The 21,835-nt window shown below is 35.7% G+C and overlaps 1 protein-coding gene across 2 annotated transcripts in view; it reads left to right on the top strand.

Annotated features, from left to right (window-relative positions):
• Window positions 1–21,835, top strand: part of LOC145686256 (histone chaperone ASF1A-like) — a 67,333-nt gene that overhangs the window by 38,495 nt on the left and 7,003 nt on the right. For both annotated transcript variants that reach the window (XM_081759370.1, XM_081759371.1), the window contains 2 exons: window positions 7,038–7,153; window positions 18,699–18,875. In XM_081759370.1, coding sequence (XP_081615496.1) covers window positions 7,038–7,153; window positions 18,699–18,875 — 293 coding nt within the window. The remainder of the gene's footprint in view (window positions 1–7,037; window positions 7,154–18,698; window positions 18,876–21,835) is intronic.

The raw sequence follows: 21,835 nt of genomic DNA on the forward strand, positions 1-21,835 counted from the left end.
CGCACCCAAAATTGATTTTATCTAGTGTAGGATGGATAGGGATGTGCACGAGGCAATATTTGAGGCCGTCTCGTCTCGACAATATGCTGTAAAAGTGATGTCTCGACTCGACAAATGTGTATTTTTCTATTGGAAGAGCTGTCTCGACTCGAATTTTGTCGGGAAAATTGTCTCGACTCGACTCTGCGCATCCCTAAGGATGGACAGTTTGAAGAGCCCAGTATTCCAAAGCTGGCGGGGTAACCAATTACACCATTACGCAACATCTATTTCAGATACAACCATTATTATACACTTCATTTTCACAAGCTTTTTCTTATAACTACATCGATTTTCTACTTAAATTCAATTATAGATAATTATTACTTATGTAGCAGCTAATATTCATGCTATACAGTATAAAAAAAGTACACATTCAATGTAAATAAATACAAATGTAAGATATTACTGGCATTGCGATTTAACCCGATTTTAAGCAGTACATATTTTCTAAATTGTTCAAATTGCTTTATAAGAATCCAGATTATGAGGTAACCTAAGTTTTTGTAATGAAAAAAAAGTGTGTTTTAGGGTACATCCGGACTTGATCCCACCCCCCGGAAATTGTTTATTCAAATAAACTGTTGTAAAGTGAATGAAATATCTTGTAGAATGTTCACATTTTCAAGAGTGAAGTTAGCAAAGGCCCCCGAAATATGATTAATTTTAATGTTGGACGTGTGGTTTTAGGTATTCAACTGTGTTCACATTTCTCATTTTAGCGTTTTCGTATGTGAATTATGGACATGGCGGGCTAGTAAATGTGACAGGGATTTGAAAAGTGACAGTTCGTCGGATAATGTTTCCAATCACTTCACAGTAGAAATTTATATTTATAAAAAAGTTCTCATATATTTAAAAAATAGGAAGAGAAACTTGAACTTTCCGCACGGAGGCTCGAACTGTCGCCCTTAGTTTCAGAAATCAGTAGCAGTACTCAACCCGCTTGACCACAGACTTAACTTACAAGAGATTGAGTTACAATATTGATAATAGAATGGTTCCTACTTGGAGGTTTAAATATCCATTTTCTGTTTTCAGCAATTTCACACTTAAGATGTTGATGGTTGATTTTTGCATATTGGAACTGTGCATGAGGTGTGCAATCAATATTAATCTCAGAAATAAGTAGTTTGATTTTGTTTTTACATTTTCACATCGCTCGGAGGACAGTACGGTTTGCAGCTAGTGTCTATAAAAGAACGGCGGGAACATGCAATTCCCTGTGTCTGCGGGAATTGACGGATCTAGGCTTACTTTTTCGGATAGTTTCTGAACGAGTTTCCAGCTTTTTGTGAATAGGTGTGTACATAGCAGTCTTCAGTCTTGGAATATTTCCATAATCCAAACAGCAACCGCGTATGTACGCCGTGATCGATCGTAAGGATAAGGTCAAACTAGCCCAAGGAGTAGTGGCAGACGGACTGTTTAGTATGAAGGCTGCCATTCCGTCGGTATTTTCAGTTTTTAGTTTTAGTGATTATTGCCCAACGTCTGATACGTGAACTGTTACTGTATAAATTCGAATTCTGACATAGCGCTGAAACAAACTCAAAACATTTGTTATACGAAAATCAAGTTCATTGAACCACATCATAGCAGCTTGTTGATTCAGAAATTTAGTGCAGGTTGTAAAAATGTGAGATCAACCAAAGCCTGGATAGCAGATTGAGCTTAAACGAAACCCCATTGAGGAAATTCCGTCTAGCAATACTGGCATATCCCAATCCATTGTAGTGCGTTACAGTTGACTCTGCCTAATGTCGGGAGGAGAGTAGATGTGTCCCGATAACTCCTGCAAAATCCGCGTGATGAGAGTTCCTTAACTTAGTCACATGCTACGAAAAGTGGATGTTTTCCGAAATCCGTATGTGCAAAATAGTGTTTGAGCAAAGGGACTTCCTGAACCTGTTATCGGGCCATTTCGAGAATAATTATGCTCTGTATGTGGTGGGACTACCCACTTCGAGTTCTTAACGGTCGTAGCGAACAGTTGGGATCAGTGTACACTGCATTATGCCCAAAGCATCCTGCATTGGTGAACCGAAAGTGCACACTGCTGCAATAGAATAACGCAAAACCACACATGGCTAAATAATAATAATAATAGTAATAATAAAAATAAATGATGTAATCGAACTGATGCCACACTCAGCATATAGTTCTGACTTTTCCCGGTCGGATTACTACTGACTTCTTTGCCACTAAACACGACGTGGAATGGGAACTGGGAGAAAGATGGCTGCAAATAGTCCAACACGAGGGTCCGTACTTCGAATAACCTGTTTTCATTGCACTGCGAACAGTTTGTCGGTCACAACAAAGTGCTCTGGTGATTTGAGATGCATTCTGCTCTTGTGATGCACGACCCAGAATTTCACCACGCTGAACTACCGTCAACTCTTGACAACGCGGATGCGGCGTGACTTTGCTTCTCAGAATGAATTTTTTGGACGATACGTTGTAACGTCACTGCACATGCTTCTCGGCAATAATTATGAAGTCGTCCTCTCCTTTATTCTCTAAATTAAGGATGGGAATTTTTGTTCTAAAGCCCACATTGACAATACTAGTTTCCCTAAGAAGGGTGCATGTAAACATATTTTTTTTAGTTATTTTACAGTTATTAGGTGAGTAATTTAATGAAAATGCATAACTCTGTAACGTTAAAAAAATAAAAAAATTGACCATTCATTTACATTTCCAGAAGTACTCATATTCTTTATAATTGTTAACAACGCTCATAGAAGAATAGTAAAGTAAAAAACATTTGGAATTGGTTCGAATTTTTTAAGGCTTGCAGGAAATTTAGAACAAATGATGATCGGGTACATGTTGCAAAATCTTCGATACATAAGATAGTCTTTTTCTGTTGCTTGCTGATCAACTTTTTCAGATGCACAATCGGTCGCTTTTAGTGTTTCACTGCTGAGGGGGCAAATGTGGACGTTTTAAGTACTTTAATCTTGTATTTTATTTGTATTTTTGTATATATTTCTCTGTAATGTTTAATATGTAATTGACTATACCCAGGGTGGATTGATTTAAATCAATCTAATTAAATCACTTGATTTTTTTAAATAAAAATCGTGGATTTAAATTCCAAAATAAAGTGAAAATAAATGTTCTATTCTGTTACTTCGATTATATAAAATAATCATAATGCAATGAGACTCAAGTGTATGTAAGCACAGTATGAAAGAGTATCATGCAGAGAATGATCAGGAAAAAATCCTGTTTAGAACGGGTAACGGGTGAATCCTGCTTCTCTTCGTAACAAGGTTTTTAAATCGTTAACTATTCAAACTGAGAAATCACCATGGACATTTAAGACTAAAATTCTTTTGTGTCCACGTTTGTTTTCAGATAATAGGGGAGTGTTTCGAGGCCAGATCCCTCTCCGAAACAAAGAAAAGAAAAAAGAAAACTTAGGCGAAATTTATGTATTAAAGTTCCTCGGGATCGTAATACGGCAAATTTTAGATCCGTTAAAATATCGAATAGTACTTTTGATAAAATGGATACTTTCAAATATCTAGGATAAATATTAACAGACGAAAACGAAGAAATTAAATGTCGACTAAAAGCAGGGAATTCGTATTATTCGGTTCAAAATATCTTGTCTCGAATTCTGTCGAGGAATTTGAAGCTTGAAGTATAAAAGCGATAATAATACCTGTTCTATATGGTTGCGAAACAGTCGTACTATGAGGAAAGAGCAAAGGCCATTGAAAGTATTTGAGAACAAGATCCTGAGACGAATATTCGGACCCAAGAGGAACGGGAATGGCGGAAACTTCATAACGAGGAACTACATAATTTATACAGTTTACCAAACATTGTTATGGTCAGGTCTAGAAGACTCAGGTGAGCAGGTCGTGTAGCAGGATGGAAAAAAGTAGGAACGCTTTAAAAATTTTAATTGGAAATCCAATTGGAAAACGACAATTAGGAAGACATAGGTGCAGATAGGACAATATTAAGATGCATCTCGCAAAAATAGGATTGCAAAGTAGAAACTGGATCCAGATGGCTAAGTCGATCGAGAGCTTTTGTGAACGCGGCATTGAACTTCCGGGTTCCAAAGGCCATAGTTAATTTTAGGCGAAATTTATGTACTTCATATGTATTTCGTGCCGCTAGCTAGATCCGATTTTTTAAAAATATGCCCTTGCCAAATATCAGTAACTTTCGTGAAGTGTCATGTTGATAAACGTTGCTGTACCTTTTTTCCTTAATGCTTAAGAAACATTGAAATAGGTTAACGATTGGGGATTAAGTCAAAATTAAACACCAATACTTTAACTTAAATGGCATAATTAACAGTTAATACTAATTCGTAATTTTATTTTTTGTTCGCGACTTACATGAGGAGAAAGATTTGATTTAAATCAAAAAAATATTTACATAAAAAAATCAGACTATTTAAAAAAATTCGTGACTTTTTTTTTTCACTCTGACTATACCTATGTTTATCTGTGTTTTGGCTCTATAGAGAATTATTATAAATAAATTCTTGGAACTGACATACTACCTTATCTATAATCATAGATGAAGAAGAGTGGTCGTGGTGTGAGAATATGCCCTAGCGTTTTGGAACCAATTAACATGTTGAAAGTACATGTAGTGTGTGAAAAATTTGATACTTCTTTCGTACTATAGTTTCATGCGATAAAATGTAACCTAATACATGGATGATGATAGTAAGATAATTAAATCCACTTAAGATTTTTTCTACAAGTTGGCTACTTTGTAATGCAACTGTTGATAAAAATACACAGGTTTCACTGTAATAGTGAACTTGTGATAACTATCAAACTATTGCTTCAATGCTACAGAAACAAGGGAAAGCTTCGATCATTTTTAGACTTTCCAACGCAACTAGAATTTTATAATTTTCAGTAGTATAGGAGTTCCAATGTTATATCCGGAACGGTTTGAGATCAAATTGCCGTAAAGGATATTATGATCTTTTGAAAACAATCGATGCAATTGTATCTGATACATGTAAGCATGTTTTCGAAGTAAAACTTCTCAAGTCAAAATTGCAATTCCTTCTAACTTTGTCCGTATTCATTGGAAGCAAGTCATTCCACGATTACAGTATTCGACGTCAGGTACTTTGGCTCCATGTAGCATAGTCACTAACATTCTCCTTTGAGAGCGGTCCCGCCTTCGATTCCCGGTGAGGTTACTGTCAAAAAAAAAAATGTAACTTTCTAGCCATCCTGAGTGACGTTTCTGAGTTCCTTATACACCAGGCAAATGCTGGGATGATACCTAACACAATGGTCCCTAGCCCACATCCTTGCTTTCTCATTCTTTTCCGTAATTCCCTTGACAGTGTGATCGAGGGACGTAATCTTTCACACGTGACGGGCTACATGACCATAGATGCTGAAAGCCTATTCCATTTAACGTGATTTGAAATATATAATATGACATGATGCCCTTTGGAAAATAACTTTGTTGGGCTGGGAACACTTAACCTGGTATTTTTGCATACAATGACTGTCCCCCTGTCAGTATTTTCATACAAAATTTCATTATTGCCTGTTAGTTTAAAACTTGTAAAGGCGTTTCAAGATAAATGGTCTACCTTGTATATATTTTTTTTATTTTTTTTTATTTTATTTATTTTAGTTTTTATTTTTTTAATACCGTGATAAGCTACTGTATTACGTACATAATTTTCTGAAACAATTAGCTTCGTATACTTAATATCTTAGCTTTTGTGTAAGTATTAGGCTGGTGCGGATGGTGTCCTCCCCAGGTGCCGAATTTTCAAAGGAAAAGAACCCTACAATATCTAGTTCATCGAAGTAGGCGCAGTTCGCAACTACACACTTTTGCTATCGTTCAACCAATAATTGAATTTCGTTGCGAAGGAGTCGGTGATGCGAAGAATTTCTCAACCTCATGTACTTCCCAAACATCTGGGAAGGTCTCTCCTTCCAAGTAGTAGCTATAGACGCTGGAAAGTGGTAGCCAGTAGGTGAGATGGCTGGAATACATTGAATGAGATTATTGTTACAACTTATGGAGAGACTGCACCGTTCTTTACACGACATGGAGACCAGCATTATTGCCGAATATTGACTTGTGGACAAATTTGCGAAGTATTTCATAGAATTCAGCTCTATCTGCATTGGTTCACCTCGCCTGGGAAGCTGGAAAGACATGGTGGATCATTGTGGGTGAGGTTGTTGTTTAGGAAACAGTTCTAGGCGTTAATCACTGTTTCATAGTAGATCCATATTTAATCTGAAGTGACAGTCCGATGCAGAAAACTTTCCTGGTTATTCCTTACTTGGAACTACACACCTTGAGACTGCAATTCTTGCTACATTGACACCCATGAGTTCCAACTTCCATCTTACCAATTGTGCACGAGACCGCCGAACGACAGTGGTATGGTGTATGCCTAGCTCATCTGCAATGACACGAACACTTTTCCAAGGGTCTGCTTGCTCGGCATTCGTGAGTTCAGCCAAACATGTTGATTGGTACCCACGAGACTTTTGTAATACTGCCACTGAAAGAATGACAAACCAGCAAGTAGTGCGTTCATTAACCATTCTTGTACCAAATTGTCAATTCGACGTTAGACGCGTATCCTGGCCCGTTCCTGTGTTTTGTTGCTGATGTGAGTTTCGTACCGGACATCAGCCGCACATTTCATTCGCACAAACCTAACAAATTAGTGTATTAAAAGTTTTGAGATAAAACTTCTATATCGTAAACATATGGGCAATTATAATTATTCCTACATTTCAATTAAGTTTTTTAAATACTAGTTTCATCGAGAACTGTCCTTCAAATGTTAGCATAAGATTTATTTTCCCCAAATGCATTAATATTATAGGTAACATGCCTCTTACTTTCATGATGGGTTTAGCCTTTAAGTTAGTGGTAAATTCTCATGTTGAAGTAGTTCGCTTATTCCTACAGTTAACCAGAATTCAGTTATATGTAAAAGTAAAATATTTTATTTCCAGATTTGGAGTGGAAAATGATATACGTTGGGTCTGCAGAAAGTCAAGATTTTGATCAGGTTCTAGATACCATCTACGTAGGGCCAGTTCCTGAAGGAAAACACATGTTCGTGTTCCAGGTAATAGTCTTAGAATTGTAGGTACTAGGTAGAGCAGATACATAACGAAGAATATGGGGGGAAAATAGCTACTGGAGAGGCATTACTAGTAGTTAATTGACGAAACCACCACTAAGAAAGCAGATCAGGATTGACCATGCTATCGCAGATATTATTTTCATTCAAAATCTCTGAACATTTTCTTCAACATATTTTGGATGTTATATCCAGGAAAATTGTAGATTTTAAGTCGTGCGATAGGTCCTGGGTTAGATTCCCTGTTGAGGCACTCTGTCAACAAAGTATAACAGCTTTTTCAGGGCAGCCATCCTGAGTTTCTCATTCACACAAGATATACCTAACAGTCCCAGGCCGCTTCAAATCTCCGCTTTCCCGAATAATGTGCCTGCCCGAGGGACATCATTCCTCATTCGTGAGGGCTTCAGGCCATAATGCTGACAATGTCCAGAAATATGTATAGTCACCTATTGAGTCAATATGACAATATGGTCAGTTTAATTCCTATCACATTCTGAACTGACCTTTCATTCAATATTTTAGGTTCGTGAATCATTCCGTGTTAGAGAAGCTCAGAAGTCTTAAGAGTCCTAAGACTATACCTGGCTTAAGCATAAAATTGTCAATTAAATCAGTCTTTTAACTTTGTCTGGAATTTATTATTTAACCCTTTCGCACAAGTGTATATATGTAATAAATGTCTCAGCTATACGGAATGAACAAAGTACTTGAAATTTAATCAACAGGTAGTCCATGAGCATTGTCACACGCTTGAAGTGCGATTAATATGCTTGAAGTTCTTTCATTTTAGGCATGTCCGCGGTTACAAAATTGCTTAGTCACAACTACAGATAATATAATTTCTGAATAAAAGGCTGCTCTTCTCAGTTTGGATTAGGGCCTTTTCTTAGCGGTTTGTTGCAATGCAATATTTGTTGCTTAGTTACAGCGGAGTAGTAGTTTCGTTCGTATTGATCCTTTTCACATGGAAAAGTAGTTACTACTTCTCATACTACTATACAGGGTTTTCATAAAGTCTGGACGGATTTAATTTGCTTATAATTTTCATAAAAATGCTCATAATGAAATCAAATAAAGTGCAAACGGTAGCGGAAGGATTAAATTTTTAGTTGGCAACACTGTTAGATAAGCGGCAACTCTGAACACGTTGAGAGAGGGAGAGGGAGGGCAAGGGTCAATTTCTTACCAAATTCCATCCATTGTTGTTTTCATTGTTGTTTCAATGTTGATTGTTAAAAGTAAGTTGTAAGCTGTATTGGTGTGTCTTTTAAAGAAATAAATAAATGAAAAACTCCTCTGAGAAGACTATTTTTTTTACCGTATCAAAGATGGCGTCGGTGAAAGAGAAAGCGCAATGTGTTCTGTGGTACGCAGAGCTAAAATCACCAATTCTGGTGTGTCAAAAGTTCACCAAAGAGTTCAAAAAGCCGGCACCGACCGAGAGTGCAATCCGAAAGTGGCATGCTAAGTTCTTGGAGACAGGAAGCGTCCTGGACCGTCCTCGAAGTGGGAGGCCGCCAACATCTGCAACAGGAACGCTGTGAGTGGATTCCAGCGCCGCCTACGCGAATGTGTGGACGTAAATTGCGCCCAGTTGGAGGTGTGGCGGTGAATGAACTGAGCTGGTGCAGATTACAGGTAAAAATTTAATCCTTCCGCTACCGTTTGCACTTTATTTGATTTCAATATGAGCATTTTTATGTAAATTATAAGCAAATTAAATCCGTCCAGACTTTATGAAAACCCTGTATTTATTACAAATGGACTCTCGTCTTAGGAAGGGTATAGACTCTAACTTACAAGCAAGTAACTGATAATGCAACAGTTCCTCGTGCCACATATTAGGGAACAAGCACAACGGAGAGAAAGCTAGACAGGAGCCTCTGCAACTTGGTGATTGTCACGTCTCTTGCGTCCGCCAGGCAAGCAAATGTGACAAAATAAAATCTTGTTAGAATGCTTGTTATTAAGCACTTGAAATAATCTTATTAAACGTCTGTTATGTTCAGGAACATTCCACTACATTAGTTATCAGAAAATTTTGACAAAGAGGAAAATATAAACTTGGAAAGTCGTTAGTTTTAAATATTTCAAAAATAGCCTTTTTTTTTTCTTTCTTTCTTTCTTTTTTTTTTTTTTTTTTAACTCACACCGAAAGTAGTAATTTGTAATTGGCTAAGATTTCAAGTAATCAAAGTTATTACAATAGGTGTAAATACATTCAAACCATGAGAAACATAAATGTGGTATACTACCTTTTATTTCAAAACGTTGGGATGTGGAGCATTTAAGTAATTTGATGTAACTTGAAAAGATCTTCTAGTACAGAAATATGTACTCGGGGAAGTCTTTATTTCGGAACTTTCGTGAAGACCGATTAGGACGATTAGCATGCTTGCGGTTGTGCTAATTCATACACTGTAAAACAGCGGAATTCTGAAGTTTTAACAAGAATTACTATTAGTAGCAAGATTTTTTCAGCTTTCCTGGTGCTTATTTTCCAGTTTTTTTGCTCCGTAGCAACCTAGCTCAGAATTCGAAAGGACTCTATTTTTGACAGAAAACACAATACTTATCTCGCAGAACCGTAGGCAGATGCAATATAAAATCGATTATGATAAACTAAAATAAAATAAGTTGTCGCTATTACAGGGCTGTCATTTTTTTTAAAACTGAAAGTTACTTTTTTTTTTTTTTTTTCAAGTTGGTTACTAAAAGTTACTTTCTTCAAATTTGTCACTAAAAGTTATTTTTGGGAGGTAAAGTGACTTTTTCGTGTGATTTGTTTTGCATTGGAAGTTCTCTAAGAAAAATATAGAAATAAATAGAAAAGGCAGAAACTTGTTACTCATTACCAGGGCCCGGATCTTGTTGACCTAAAATTTTCTAAAAAGTGACCTATAAAATGACACTAAAATTTTTGTAAAATGACCCTAAAATTTACGAAAATTGACCTTAAAATGTACTTTTTTTTAAAACTTTTATTTCGTTAAAAATTGTCATTTTTTGAATATATATTGGATTTTAATTACCATTTCTCATTCATTCTCAAAAGTTTTGTTTCAGTTAGTTGGTCTATTGATCAGTTCATTGTACGGCATTGTACGTATTGTAAGAGTCAATTCACTAACGAATTGAAACTAGGAGCATACTTAAAGAAGTTCGCAAGTGTAGACTGAATACATGAGAATAATAGATTTAAAAAAAACTAACATCTCTGTAAGTCTTCTAATCCACTGTTATTCTCGTGATCACATCCTTTTTGGTCAATAATCCAAAGCAATCTGCTTGGACACCTACCAATCTTTACCCCTAAAGAGACAAGCTACAGCTTAGTGTTCATTAGCTTTTTAGAAATGCAGTTTTTCACCGCAATAGAAAGAAAGCAGGAAAAGATATAACTTCGTATTTTTCAAATCTGTAACCAATGTTCGTTTTTAAGTTTCTTATGTAGAAGAAAAAAGATTAAAAGGAACATAAGTGACCTGAAAGTTGCCTTAAAATATTTAAAAAATGACCTGAAACTTCAAAAAGGCAAAAAGTGACCAAAAGTTGACCCTAAAACAATACACTTTCAGAACCTTGAGTTGACGGATAACGTTTTTATTTGAAGTTGCCTTGTCCTATGCATAACAGAAAAAAGTTGACTTGTCAACAAGATCCGGGCCCTGCTCATTACTCATCTGAAAGCTTCAGTACTTGCTGCCACATGTTAAACAGCTTTATTCTCACTTTAGCTTTTATTCTTTTTAAAGCACAGTGGATGGTTGCTGGATGCTTAAGCTCTCAAAGTGGGGTTGAGAACCCTCCTGTCTATTCTTTCTTTTATCATAGTAGTCTGTTAGTTTTCTCTCATAATAGTTAACGCTCCGCTCAACGTTGTTTGTGTGGTTCATCGTGTTCGTCGTGTTATGCTTCTTGTATGTTCTTAAGAGTAGGTGAATTTGAATATTTCACGGCTTTGAGAACTCATGTATGATGCCTGGGATGAAGAAATTCGGAAATAGGCCAGAACTGGTTCCACTCACTCAGAAGCTTCCTACATCTGCTAAGTCTGCTTACCGTAACTACAAAGCATACTTAGGAAACCTAAGGGAGGAGGAATCTCAAAAAGAAGTAAAGAAGAAAAGATTAACAAAACAGAGAGGTGATGGAGAAATTGACAGGAAAAAGGGGCATGATGAGATTTTAGTCACTTTCGTGTGCTTTTGGCCGCTTTTCAACTATTTACAAGAGACCAGACCACTGAGCCCTGCTATTAAATCCAGAAGATACTACACTCAATGTATTAACTTATAGCTAGACATGTAACTTCCCAGTATGTTCCCTCATAAGACTTGTAAGTTACATTCACCAGATAGTAAATTGGTTACTTTCATTATATATTGAAACTTTTAATTTGTATTAAATATATAGTAACAATTCGAAACCGGCACCCTTTAAGATGTTCCGCAACCTGTAGGCCCGAGTTCTTACATATTAGTGAAGAATGCAAGATATAAATTTTTACAGTAAGATTGCGAAGTATATAGAGCGTACAATAGTTTAGCATTCTTAAATTGACATTGCGAACGTAAAATGTATGAACTCACTTAACAATGAGTTAGAAATGAAAAAGACCACACATGCACGTTAGTTGCACTCCAATGAGTAGGAAGATATGTTTTTGTAAACTGGAATGTTTGGGACAGTAAGTATCTGAAATATAGTTCAGCAAATTGTTCATAACACATTTTAAAATTTCAGTAAGTATTGAAAAGTATGTTAATCCGCAAATTACTGGAAAAATCAAATACGGGTGATAGTAATCAAATACGTAAATTAAAACAAATATGGGTGATCGTAATCAGAACAAACTGTCCTGAGGGGGGGAAAAACTAGCTAAAAAAATTACCTCCTACTTATTTGATACTGTAGAGCAATTTTTAATATACCCTACAATTCGATGTATACCATATCTAAATCTGAAGTCGAGGCTTAGATTTTGATGAAATTTTACAAATCTTTATTTCTAAACGCAATAACATTGAATTTGCAGCCAAGCACTTACTTAGAGAAAATTATTTTGGAATTAAAATAATAATAATAATAATAATAATAATAATCATTGATCCTAATGGAATTCCACATTTATTCCATGTGGGACAAGAATTTTTCTTTTTGTACACTAATTCAATAATACTTAGCATTATTGATGAGCTTGGTAAAGAAAGAAATTGACACAGCTACCTTCCAAACTTGTTCCAAAATTTGACTGTGCTTCCAGCAGATTTCTTTGTAATAAAGAAGTATTTGTGGAAGCTAGAAAATCTTGATATTAACTTTGTTTGGAAATGCAATGGTGAAAAATAGGCTTTTCAGTCATTACGGTTGAGCTGGAGGTTGAGATGCGTGTAAAAACAAAGAACGTTACTGCGCAGCCATGTTCGACAAGTAGGAAGGGAAGCTGATAAACATGGAATACGATAGTTTCCGTGTTAAAGGTTCTAGGATATGCCACAAAGAATACTTGCAACGGGAAGAACGAACGATATAGTAGTTGAAAAGTGGATGTAAGGTTATGCGATATCTGGATGTAGCTTATGAATTCGTAACACCTACAAAATATATACTTGTTCGACAAATCGCACAGGACATACATCGTAGTCATTGACCCAACAATCCATGCATAGCATTCATTGAATTTCGTTCGTGAAGAGATACAAGCAACCATTGGAGTCGCGAAGGAAGCAGATTCTCTCCGTAGAACAAGCGTTAGATATTATGTAAAGTATCAGTGAAATCTGGAGATAGTTACCAGCAGTGTTGGGAAGTAACGTAACGCAAGTAACGCGTTACTTGTAACGCGTTACTTTTTAAGTAACGTTTTCTAGTAACGCGTTACATTTTTTCCAAAGTAACTGTAACGGTAACGCGTTACAAATTTTTAAGTAACGTACCTAGTTTGCGTTACTTTTTTCGCGTTACATTTCGGATGAGTAACTATAATATATGTATATTTTTTGTTTTTTCGGAAACAAATGTTTCTTTCCTGTAAATGAATTTCACAGAATGAAACAATCGAGCATGAACTACATATGTCAGTGACCGACAGTCACAGACACATAGAGAAACAGATAAGTTCGTAGTGCCACTTGCTGTTTTTTTGAAGATGAGGACAGCCTTAGGGAAATCACGTGTACTGATTGCAAGCACCTGGAAGATTTTGTCGTAGATTTTGACAGTTCCAAATCAATACATTCAGTGAGTGAGCTAGGAGTGCAATGATACCGGTAGTCTATTTTACTTTGATTGGTGTTGTTTTTATAAAGATGGAGAACGAAAATATTTTACCGTTCGAACATTTGAAAAAATACTTTTTTCTTAAGAGCTGAGGATGATGGTGGACAGAATTTAAAAGTAAAGTGTCTGAAGTGCCCCGGCGGAAACTATTTATCATCAACTAGGGTGCCATAATTAACGATTTACAGTAAGCAGATAATATGAATAAACTGTTTTGATGAGCAGGCCTACCTTATTACTAGAAAATAGTTTGCTGATGTGGTGTAAAATTGGAGTTCTTTCAGATCAGTTTGCTTATCCTAGAGTCCCGTTATAGAGTAGTGTAATGTTTCTCTATATTCTTTATTTTTAATTTTAGATAACAACATTGTTATTATTATATAATTAGTTTAGCAGAATAATAATAAGCAACCATTTTTTCTAACGCATAGGGATGAACACGAGTCAGGTCAAGGGTAATATTCTCAAGTCGAGTTTAGAGTCCAGTCGAGTTTGATAAATTGCTCGTTCGTTTTCATGGCCTATTTACACTGGAAAACGAAAGCCATGGAATACTTTTAGTGTTGCTCACGAGAGGGGACACTGCTCGCATCTCGTCTCGTCTCGATAACGAGACCACAAGAGATTTTTTTTAATAACAAGCTCAGCTTGGCTTGGCTCAACTGAGAAGATGGCTCGAGCTGGCTCACTTGAGGTGAACCATCGGCTGGAGCTGGCTTGGTAGGGATGAGCCATTTGCTCGGTTCGGCTCAACCGAGCCGAGGGCTCTAGCCGAGTCGGTTGGGTGAGATGTTGGATCGGTGCACTTCTCGGTTCGGATCGATAGTGAATGAGCTGTGAGTCGAGCTGCTCGAGTCGTTTACAATTCTAAACCCGGGCCGAGCAGTTTTGAAGATATTTGGCCAGTGCCCTGTAACTTTTAACAGTGTTTGGCTCGAGCCCGAAAACTCAACCTAGACGCTCAACCCAAATTCAGAAGCTCGTGAACAATGTCCTTGACTCCTAGACTTCACGACTACCGAGGTTGGTAATCAACTAGTTTTTTAGTATTCAAATACAAACCGACTATCTTTCTTTTTATATACAGTGTTGTTATAATAATAATAATAATAATAATAATAATAATAATAATAATAAAAGTTGTAGTAGTAGTGTCATTGATAATAATTATACTGTCTACGTAATATACTTGAAAAATGTACTCGAAACTACACACCGGATTTGGCTGGAGTCGACTCGGAACTTGACCTTAATTCGAGTCGGGTTGGAGGAAATTTTTCGAGTCGAGTGCTCGGGTCGAGCTCAAAGATGTCTGTTTCTAGTCGAATCGAGTGTCAAAGAAAACCTGCTCGAACTCGCTCATGTCCATCAGTACTTGTAACACAGTATGTCATTTACATAAAGCGATTCAGAACGTGCAATAATAATAATAATAATAATAATAATAATAATAATAATAATAATAATAATAATAATAATAATAATAATGATAATGATAATAATAATAATAATAATAATGATAATAATAATAATGATAATAGCGGTAGTAATAGTAGTACGGAAAATTGAAGTCTTAATTTTTTCACATTTTTAAAGTTTCGAACCTTAAAGCAACGCGTTACTTTCGAAGTAAAGTAAGTTACTTTTGGGGGGCAAGTAACGCGTTACTAACGCGTTACATTTTAAGAGAAAGTAAAGTAACTTGTAACGCGTTACATTTTTACAAGTAACTTACCCAACACTGGTTACCAGTGGGTCTTAGGTTTGATTATTCATTAAAACTGAAGTACCTATTTGTATTGGCGTAGTGAAGGGCAAAGTTCGTAGGTCCAGACAATTCCAAGCGTAAAATTAGGTACTTAGATTAACCAGTTTTCACTTGTCGAGCGTAGACTAGGGATTAGCGATTTTGCTTCGCAGCAGAAGTTTCATGTTCAAAAGCTGCAGAGGCTATTCTTACACAGACTTTTACAGATACGTCCTGCAAGACAGACCACGACTTACATTTTAAAAGAAACCATCTTAATATTCTATTTCTAATTTCTTTCACTAATCCATTGTAAATTGAGTTTGTGGTTGCTAAATCTGAGGAAACAAGTAAAAATTTATCAAAGCGAGGAGGAAGTTGGGTTCATTTTTTTCCTTTTCTCTATCAGAAATCACTTGGAACAAAGGACTGTTTTTTGTTAAGGCTTATAGATTGGGTACCACGGGGTTTTGCGAAACAGCTACTTAAGGCAAACTGGAAAGGAAAGGTGATCAAATTGACACTATTCGACCGAGGAAGTTGAAATTTTGTATGAATGTCCCTAACCCTAGAATATGTACAGACTAAATTGAGGTTCCACCCTTAAGAAGTGTGGATTAGAGGTGGTTAATAAAATTTTCAGTATCACAATGCGGATGTATGCAAGTGCGAAATTTGATATGTGGGATGCTTTCTCATTTATGGAATGTGAATATTTACACAAATTTGGGAATTCCAGCCCAAGGGAATGACAGGGAAGAAATTCTGATTGTAGTTCACTAGAACATTAAGGGGGAAAAGTATTATTTAGAGCGCGCCTTAGATGTACATGGTTCCAGGTTTAATTTCGGGGGAAGAGCCTTGAAGTCACTCAGCCAGTGTTGCAAAGGATCGCTAAATTTAATTACTTTGAGCATTTCCAACCATGACCATATTTAGTATTTTTGTCACCCCCTCAAATATCGGTGTAGAAAATGGCTATAGAATATTTAAGTAGATAAGCCCTGAAACTAGGTAAATCTGGAAGTTAATAAAAAATGAAAAAGTTGAGAAATTAGGATAAAACAAAATAGTATCAACAATGGAACAGAAAGAATGATTGAGTAGAAATTCATTACTAATGTTATCACTTTCTATTCTAACAGATTTTTGTTACGAGGATATTTACAAAATTTAAAAAGAATTATCATACATATGTCAGTACATAATAAATTTCTAAAATTACATGAACTGGAGAAAAATCCGCCCAGGCCATGATTCATATGTAACAAATTTTAGTATGACTGTTTCTGTTCACCTAGATTGATGTATCTAATTCAGAACAACAAGGAATCCGACAGCTTTAGAATATAATTTTCGCAATGATTGTTTGTAGTAACAACAAATATTGATATAATGAACTTCTATTTAATGAACTCTTCTGTGACAGCTCTTCTGTGAAAACTAAACTTTTAGCGTTAGTCCAGTTATAGCTCGCCATACTGCTTACAGATATATTGTCAGCAGTTACTCCTTTGCAGTTATTGCTTTCTAGACCGGGGTTTTCAAATTTCACTGAGTCTTCACTAATATTTAAATCAGAACAAAATGCACAAAAGGTATTGCCTCCTATCGATTCGAATACATAAGAGCTTCAGTTGCACTTCAGGTAATAAGTTGAAGAGTATATATGAAAGTATTAATAAGTATAACCTGCTAACTTGGTTACCTATATACAGGGTGTCTATCGGTCACGAAATCAAACGGTCATGAAAGTTAAGAAATTTACCTTTTGGGTTACGATTTTTTTTTTTTTTTTTTTTTTTTTTTTTTAACTACAAATACAGATTGGAAAATTGTTCTATAGAACGTCAAAATTCACCACCAAAAATGTCTATGGTCGGCTTTAGACGCTACCAGATCGCAAGCAAATTTACGTTTCTATCGCATGGATGAAAATTCGGCCTAATTCGCACCCAAATTAGCTCTTGAAGATGTTAGGAAATTTTATGATTTGGTAAAGAAAAGGTCACGAAAAAGTCACGAAATTTGATTTTGGAATTTCAGTAGACACCCTGATATATCTTGGCCTTATTTTCTGGAACCTGCAGTTCCCAGTTAACTCGTATTCTGTTACTACTAAAGTTTCCCACCTTCCTATCTTGAAACTTAGTCGCATTGAAACTGTATTATTATGCTCTTAACATTAAATTTAACTCTTATTAGTGGGACACCAGTTACACCTTCACTGTGTACGTAATCTAATTTTTTTGGAAATCCTTTCGTTACAACTTTTACTGTTGTACTTCAGAAGGTCTATAAACACAAAAGGGTAAAAGCTTTTCCATTAAAAGTAACTTTAAAAATGAGACTATTACTTTGTCTTTTGTCGGCGACTGTATGAATAGATTGGGGAAGACCTTTGGTAGCCTACTCCGGATAAATCTATTGAGCTATTGTACTCTGACTTTTGGAATCCACTTGTAGGAAATTTATAACATGAGGATCGAATTCATGTTGCAACGAATAAAAAAACTTGCTATTGCTTGGTCAGAACCCATTAGCAGGGCGAATGTACAGTATGTTATTCCAGAACTAAATACCACTTTTGGTGTATTTCTATTTAGAGGGGCGAGGCAGCATGGATACTTCGTATATTACTTAAAATTGACAATTTTATTTTCATATATTGTTCCATTTGAAAGGACATTTAAATTGTGGAAGAATTAGTTGCATATTCCTTTCAGCAGAGGCTGTGCGAGTCATGAACGTACAACATTAACACGAAATCTGAATACGTGTTCCCACCGAAAATCTAACCGGATCTCCCGATGGCTCGTACGCTAATTATATTGAACATACAAACCAATACGTAGATATTAATTAGTTACTGCAATAGAAGTAGGTATGTTAAATTGTTTAGTTTAAAATACACTCAACGTAGACATGTTTCAATGTATTTGTTTTATGGGACTTTTAAACTTCAATTTCTGATGTTATAGGCGCTTTAGAAGTCTATTTTAAATGTCAGCTTAAGTGACCAAGATTCCTAGTTCCTAGAGCTAGGATTCCAAATATACAGTAGCCAACTTGGAGTACGTCGGATGTTAATCTATAAAAATCGGTGTTAATGAAAGGAATGTTAAGGGAAGATGTTTTGCATCAATAGGCATTGCTGCAGTATCGTACCTGCGTATTTTTTAGTGATGGCAGTTTAAACTTTCAGTGGAAGCAGAATTTCAATAATGTATTAGAATGATGTAACAATATCGAGCAATTACTTTAACGTAAGTAGCTTTGTCTTAAATTTGAAACTTCACTAAATTAGCCGAACATTGGTGGTATCCCGCAACAAAAAATTAATCTAAGCATTACTTTGAAGGTCTTAAGTATTTGGGCTAACTATAAACTCGTAATATATATTCATTATTTTTAGCAAGTGTGCAGATCGAAAATACCATTTTCATTGAACACTGCTAAAGTTTTGTAAAGTAAATAATGTTATTTCGATTTCACCAGGCTGACCCACCGGATACATCGAAGATTCCTTGTGCAGATGCTTTGGGAGTAACAGTAGTTCTTTTGACATGTAGCTATCGAGGTCAAGAATTTGTACGCGTTGGTTACTTTATCAATAACGAATACACTGATCCAGAACTTCGTGAAAATCCTCCACCTGAGATAGAATGGAGTAAGGTAAGTTTCTTTTAAATTTTACCATTACACAAAGGTTTTACTTTACGTAAGGAAATTTCTGAAATCTAAAATAGGCATATAATTGAGTGGATTCTACAATCCTAACAGATTACCGTTGAAATAGAGCAGAAGAAAATTCCACAAATCTGAATTAAACAGATTCAGTTTTGAGATTTCAAGAGATGTTAAAATAATCTTACACGTTTGTTTTACAAGTTCTAAAATGCTTCAAATGTCAGTAGAAAACGACAATGCAATTAAACTGGAATGTTCTAATTCATTAGAATGTTTTCGTTCAAGAAACTAAAATTGAACAACTGCCATTAGTGATGCTAAAGCCAGTATGGTCTTCGGAAACCACAAACGATTAAGATCTAAACCGAAGATCAAATTCATGGTTATGTCAGTCTTTATAACTTGTCTTCCTGCCTGAGCTTGCCAGGTTCAGAATTTAATACGATCAGTCTTGTTAAAATGATAATAGTAATTATTTAAAGAAATTGGGTAGCAACACTGATTCCCAAATATCCCTCAATAACTTCTTCCTAAGTCCCCACTGCCAGATATTGCATACCGTTGGAAAGGCTATTTCATCATTCAAATCCGCTATGTCTTACCTCTGTAGAATAACTATAGGAAGAGCAATGTGCAATATAGTAAAAAATGGTTCACAACCTGTTCATATGAACTTTTTAGCTTATGTTCACCCATACTACCATTTTCCGAAGTATTGCTCCTTCGTCCTGAGACACCCTGTATACACATAAATGTACCTGAATACTATATTTAAGACTTTGCTGAAGTCTGGCCCATGGAAAGATAAAAAAACGCAAGCACATAACGTACGCTACATACTAATCCCTATCCTCGGCCGTATGCAACTAAAACCTGAGCAGCTATAAGTACACTTTACTCAATTGGTCTGCAATACCGATAGTATTGATAGGCGCCTAGCATACCCGCAATCAAACCCGCTATAACCTTGCTGGGTAGAATTTTTGAGGCCGTGAAATCGTCCCCAGGTCTAAATCTCAATTAGCTGAAGATTCATGTTAAATTACATTTAGTTACATAACAATAGATTTTCAGAGGTAGGTGGTACGCTTCTTGTACTATCAATGTACAACGTATTTGGTAAATCTGGTATTCCTGCTCCCGGTGGGAGCTTTGTTTCGAGTCTCATATGTCTCTTAAATATAAAAAAACACAACTTGTTCTATACTGAGCTACACAAGGAAAAGAAAGATATAGAGGCTATCCAATATTTCGGGAAGCATTTTTGTATTAGTGAAAATTAAACGTAAAAAACATTTGTCCTTGATGTTAATTCTTAGTCCTTAAGTAATATACACCTTTCATAATTTTTATACGAAATGAATATACTTGCACGTATTAAATTACTCTTTAATCTACTTTTATTAGACCGTCAGTTCATTCAGCCGAACGGTCAACACTTATTCCGGAAGAGGACTCATTCGATTCCCGACCGAAGCAAACCTAGTATTTTATCTTTGTCGCCAGCTTACTCGACTAAATGACTTTAAAATTTGCACCCAGAATATGACTTTAATCTATCCTCTACCGGCTAAAAACCAAAATTCTCTTCTAGCTTTAATTCGGCTGTTCCTACCTAAGCTTCTTTAGATAATAAAAATCCACAGTTATGCATCACTTAGATAGCTGGAAAGAAAGAAAGAGAAAAAAATCATTCAAGAGAATCAAAAATGCATATCTAAATGCCCCCTCATTCAAGAGAATCAAAAAAATCTAAATGTCTTCTCATTCAAACATAGTGAATGCCCCCTCATTCAAGAGAGAACTAAATGATTAAAAAAATCTCCGCAGTCATAATTTAGCCGACTGGATATTGAGGGGGGGGGGAAACGAAGCGCTTCATTCCGAAAGCTGTTCCAAAAAAAGCTTTTATCTGGTTCGTCGTATTACGACCGCTATCACCTATAATAATAATAAATCATGACATTCAATAAAAACAAACGCCAGAATTATTTATGTAAATTAAGCAAAAAAAAAAAAAAAAAAAAAATTGTAATCAACACATGTTAAGCAAGCTGAGCTAGCTGTAGGTCTCTCATACAGCCTTGATGCTTAAAGGGACGCTATATGTAAAATCAAATCAGATCAAATCTGGCATCCTGCAACTACTGGTGTGGAGAAGGAAAGTTCGGTCAAATCTGTAATTGAATGGAAAGGCAACTAGTCGGAAACAGTCTTATGAGGGTCAGAAGTTGTAAATACAAATTATATAGTAAGGTAAGTGATAACATAAGACACATGAAATATCTATGAAAATAACACGCATAGAAGATTAGCAAGTAATGGCACATGTTGTAATTGCCATAGTCAAATCTTCCTTAGGATGAAGTGGCCGTGGACTGATGGTTAAGATAAGACTTTCAATCCATAGGGCATAAGTTCGAAACTAATTTTTCTCTTTATATAATTTTTTGTGGTGCGTTAACCAATGCCGAAGTATTAATATTCTACGCTAAAGGAAGAGCTTGAAACCGAGAATGAGTGTGTTAAAATTTTAATTCGAAACTAAGTAATGAGCTAATTCCTCGAAGTTTTTAGTGTTTTTTGCTAATGTAACAGCACCAAAGCTCAACTGAACAGACCATTACTGCTTGAAACTACTGTAAAGACCATTTGAAGACATTCTTGGCCACATCTATTGGTGTAGGATGAAATAGGAAATGAAATAAAGCTTTGGTTAAAAAAGAAAAGCAAGCTAACAGAACTAAACCTTCAGCCTTTAAGTTAATTAACACAGTACCATTTACAAAACAGACCGCAACTGTTCTTAGTTGTGCTGGATTATATCCGATTAAAAACTCCGTTTTTAAGAAAACTTTTACAAAGAGAACTCTGAGAACTTCTTCCGATCAAGGTTTCGTGAGATGTAACTTTTCAATTATTGAAGAAATCTTGATTAGGGCACT

This window comes from Thermobia domestica, chromosome 5, assembly GCF_964235325.1.
Source record: "Thermobia domestica chromosome 5, izTheDome1.hap1.1, whole genome shotgun sequence".
NCBI lineage: Eukaryota > Metazoa > Arthropoda > Insecta > Zygentoma > Lepismatidae > Thermobia > Thermobia domestica.